This window comes from Temnothorax curvispinosus, unplaced genomic scaffold (genome assembly GCF_003070985.1).
Source record: "Temnothorax curvispinosus isolate PA1 unplaced genomic scaffold, ASM307098v1 QBEX01001709.1, whole genome shotgun sequence".
In the NCBI taxonomy this organism is placed as follows: domain Eukaryota; kingdom Metazoa; phylum Arthropoda; class Insecta; order Hymenoptera; family Formicidae; genus Temnothorax; species Temnothorax curvispinosus.
This window is the reverse complement of record NW_020211489.1, coordinates 1-3,778: the sequence shown is the minus strand read 5'-3', so window position 1 is coordinate 3,778 and position 3,778 is coordinate 1. Positions and strand designations below refer to the sequence as shown.

Here is a 3,778-nt window from a genome sequence, read left to right as displayed (position 1 = left end):
GTGGACTGCGATACGTGGTGCTTACGTAAGTGAAACTCGGTATATTAAGCCTCGTCTACAATAGACGCACAGGCTATGTCGTATGTCGTAAGTAGTAGTGTCGTAGGAAAGTTCGTCGCATGTCGTAAGAGTGTCGCTAGACGAGTGTCTACAATAGTCGCGATAATAGCGTTAACTGTCAAGTCGACCGCAGCCACAATGGATGACCGGCAGCAATTATTAACCTTTCTGCAACTTTGCTCCCAATTTTTAAATTTAGTACTTTTATATGGCCGTTTGCTCAGTGAATCGAACAACAGAAGATGGTGGGTGCGACCAGTAAATAGTGAAGAAAGACGGCATTTAAGGGTTTCATTTAACTTATTTTCGTGAGCTGATGGAAACAGATCATGAAGAATTTTTTAACTGGACTAGAATGTGGCCACATCAGTTTAGAAATCTTTATGAACTCGTTCGCCCTCGATTGTTAAAAGGAAGTCGTCGTCGTTCACTACATCCAGAGCTGAGGCTGGTTTTGACCCTGTCGTAAGTATAGGTCATGCCCTTAATTCATGCACATCTTACTTTTGGCTCAATATGTATCCTTAATGTTTTTTTTACTTTGATCAGGTACCTAGCTCATGGGGACAGTATGTTTTCAAAGAAAGCTGAATTCAGAATTGGAAGATCAACGGCATACCAGATTGTACCTGAAGTGTGCCGCATCATATGGGATGTGCTACAGCCACGTTACCTGGCACAACCAACGCAAGAAGTGTGGAGATGTATTGCCGATGAGTTCATGCAAAAATGGCAATTCCCTAATTGCATTGGAGCGTTGGATGGGAAACACATCCGTATTCAGTGTCCCCCAAATTCTGGCAGTCAATATTCAAATTATAAAAAATATTTTTCATTAGTTTTGATGGCTGTATGTGACGCAAGTTACAAATTTACAATGGTAGATATAGGACAATTCGGCAGTATCAGTGATGGTGGAGTTTGGGCACACTCGGATATGTCTCATCTTCTCGATAATAACTTGCTTGATGTGCCCCCAAAAAAAGAATTGCCTAGCACATTAATAACAACGGAATATGCGCTTGTAGGTGATGAAGCTTTCCCCCTTAAGAAATACCTGCTACGTCCGTATCCCCGTCTTCAATTGACCAACAAGGAGAGGGTGTTCAACTACCGATTGTCACGAGCACGGCGGGTTATTGAAAATGCTTTCGGCATTTTGGTGTCAAGGTGGCGAATTCTTACAAGACCCTTATGTTGTTCTCCAGAAAATGCTGAGCACTTAGTCAAGGCCTTAATCTGTCTCCACAATTTTGTTATAATTGGAGAAAGAGAAATTGTTCCAGCTCGCAGGAGATACTGTCCACCACATCTGATAGACAGAGAAACAGGAGAAGGTATGGTTATGGGAGGAGCATGGCGAGGACACGGAGAACAGGGTGATCTGGTGCAAAATATTGGTCGGTTATCTAGTAATAACTCAAATGTTGCTGCACGCGCCCAACGTAATGTGCTACGGGATTATTTCGTAACCGAGACAGGGGAGACTCAAGTCCCATGGCAATACCAGCGAGCATTCGGAAGTTACAACATTAATCCTCCTGACTGTCATTAATCTTTTAGTTACGGTTAATTATATTTTTAGTTAGTGTTAATTTTAATTTTATATTTTATCTTTATAGATTTATTTAAATTCTAAAAGTACAACTTACAACGCAATAAGAACACACTTGTAAGAATTGCAAATAATAAAGTTTTATTACTTATTTTTATGAAGTTATTTGACAAATAGTAAATAATACTAGCAAATAATACTATTTATACATTTTTATAAATAGTTGAGTAAAAATAAAAATGAGTTGTATTTGTAAAAAGAATAGAATTGTTTCTTGCCCACATATCAATAAAATAAAAAGTAATTCTCTCTTCTAATGAAAATTATATTAAACAAAACAAAAATATTCTATTTTATATTCTTTGGCATAACAATTTTGTGAGAACATTGCACAAAGAGAAAAAAAGTTCACATTCAGGAACATTTAAAAAGTATTTATGTAAGCATAAATTATATCAAACAAAACAAAAATATTCTACTTTATATTTTTTGGCATAACACTTTTGTGAGGAACATTGCATAAAGAGAAGAAAAGAGTTTATTCAAGAACTTTTGAAGAGTATTTATCTAATACTGCCATAATTTCGCTCAAACATTTAACCTTCATATTTGAAGGAACTTTCTTAAGAAAGCATTTAATTAAAACCAAGGCAGAATCCTCTTCAATTGATGGAGTATGCTCAGGTTGTGTTAAATTAACACTGATGGTATCACAGACAGAATTTATTTTTGCTGCAGTGCTTTTAATTACGCCGTGCACTTGTTCTATTGCAGCCTTCTTTTTAGTGTAAAAGTTATCAGGTGGGGGAATAATGGACGGCTGACTCCCAGAAGCTGACCTACTCGATGAGTGACCTATTGAAGCTACATCGTCGTCAAATTCTTTAGCAGTTGCTGTATTTGTTTTTTTGAATATATCTTCAAACTGTGCATTCCACAAGTAGAAATTTTCTTTTGCTTCTTGGCTTTTTTCTGCTACTTGGCTTTCTTCTTCTTCTTGGTTTTCTTCTACTACTTGCTTTTCTTCTACTACTTGGCTTTCTTCTACTATTTGGCTTTCTTCTACTACTTGGCTTTCTTCTACTATTTGGCTTTCCTCTATCTCTATTACTTGGCTATCTCTAGAATTTTCACACATGACCTCTTTAGTATTTTTTGGAATGCGCGTGATAAATGACGGAATGACAATATTAACAGGATTGTCACCGATTTTTGTGTCTTCACATGATTTGAATTTTTTTCTGCTGACATTTGACTGCGTTCTGCAAAGATAAACACTGATGTCAAGAAAACTTGGATATACAATTAAACCAAGCCAAGTTAATAATGTGAGTGGACTTACTTTCTTGGTTTGATGACATCCTTCAGGAATGACATATCACTGAAGAGGGGCCACGTTGGCTTGTAGGACGGTTCATCATTTCCAGCACCAGAACGGGGTTGACTGGCAGTCACCTTGCGCATTTCTCTTGAATACTGGTCTCGGAGACTCTTCCACCGAGTTGAAACCGCATCACCTATGTAACGTGCATATTAATCATGGGATGGTCGAGCACTACTAGCACATACATAACCTCACCAATAGTCGATAGTCAATAGACAATAGTCAATCACACTAGGATAGAAGAGTAGGGCCTAGCAATATATGATTCTTAACAAATATTTCCTCACCTGTCAGTGGCTCTGATAATAGGGAGCCAATCTGCGAAAATGCTTGACTGATTGTGTCCTTGTTCTTCTTGTCAATTTTCACACGCTTCTGCCACAATAGGGGGTTTGACCGGACAAAGGCTATTATCTCTCTATTAATGAGATGCTCCTCAAATTCTATTTTATTCATTTTTAATGGTGATTAAAACCAACAAAAATAAAAAAATACAGCAAGATTAGCTAGCAATTAATAAAATCGTCAAAACACTTTTAGCGTCAACGTACTGTGCTGTGATTGGCCGATCTCATGCGACACGCTTGTCGCAGTCGCAGAAAGTTGAAGTTGGCTCAACTCCGTGCGACAAGGGCTCTTGCGACTGCGACAGCCTTGCGTCCGGAAACAGTACTCTTGCGACATTCTTATGCGACATACGACATAGCCTATGCGTCTATTGTAGACGAGGCTTTACAAGGAAATGCCTGTCACGTTACACGTGTGGGCAAGGACACAAA

General features: G+C 38.2%; 2 protein-coding genes across 2 annotated transcripts; one reads left to right on the top strand and one right to left on the bottom strand.

The window, feature by feature from the left end:
* The first annotated feature begins 48 nt into the window (after positions 1 to 48).
* On the top strand, positions 49 to 1,615 carry LOC112467886 (putative nuclease HARBI1). Its single transcript, XM_025036779.1, has 2 exons — positions 49 to 525; positions 610 to 1,615. Exons 1-2 carry the CDS (start codon positions 377 to 379, stop codon positions 1,613 to 1,615), a joined length of 1,155 nt encoding a protein of 384 aa, XP_024892547.1. The 5' UTR covers positions 49 to 376.
* A 1,053-nt stretch (positions 1,616 to 2,668) lies between these two features.
* LOC112467894 lies at positions 2,669 to 3,512 on the bottom strand. Its single transcript, XM_025036790.1, has 4 exons — positions 3,287 to 3,512; positions 2,958 to 3,132; positions 2,822 to 2,877; positions 2,669 to 2,736 (listed from the first exon to the last, which is right to left on the bottom strand). Exons 1-4 carry the CDS (start codon positions 3,453 to 3,455, stop codon positions 2,723 to 2,725), a joined length of 414 nt encoding a protein of 137 aa, XP_024892558.1. The 5' UTR covers positions 3,456 to 3,512; the 3' UTR covers positions 2,669 to 2,722.
* Positions 3,513 to 3,778: the final 266 nt, after the last annotated feature.

Coding starts and splice junctions, on each gene's coding strand:
- LOC112467894 (XM_025036790.1), bottom strand. CDS start 3,455: ATGAATAAAATAGAATTTGAGGAGCATCTCATTAATAGAGAGATAATA. Junction 3,133..3,286: donor ATTATCAGAGCCACTGACAG/GTGAGGAAATAT, acceptor CACGTTACATAG/GTGATGCGGTTTCAACTCGG. Junction 2,878..2,957: donor GATGTCATCAAACCAAGAAA/GTAAGTCCACTC, acceptor TTATCTTTGCAG/AACGCAGTCAAATGTCAGCA.
- LOC112467886 (XM_025036779.1), top strand. CDS start 377: ATGGAAACAGATCATGAAGAATTTTTTAACTGGACTAGAATGTGGCCA. Junction 526..609: donor AGGCTGGTTTTGACCCTGTC/GTAAGTATAGGT, acceptor TACTTTGATCAG/GTACCTAGCTCATGGGGACA.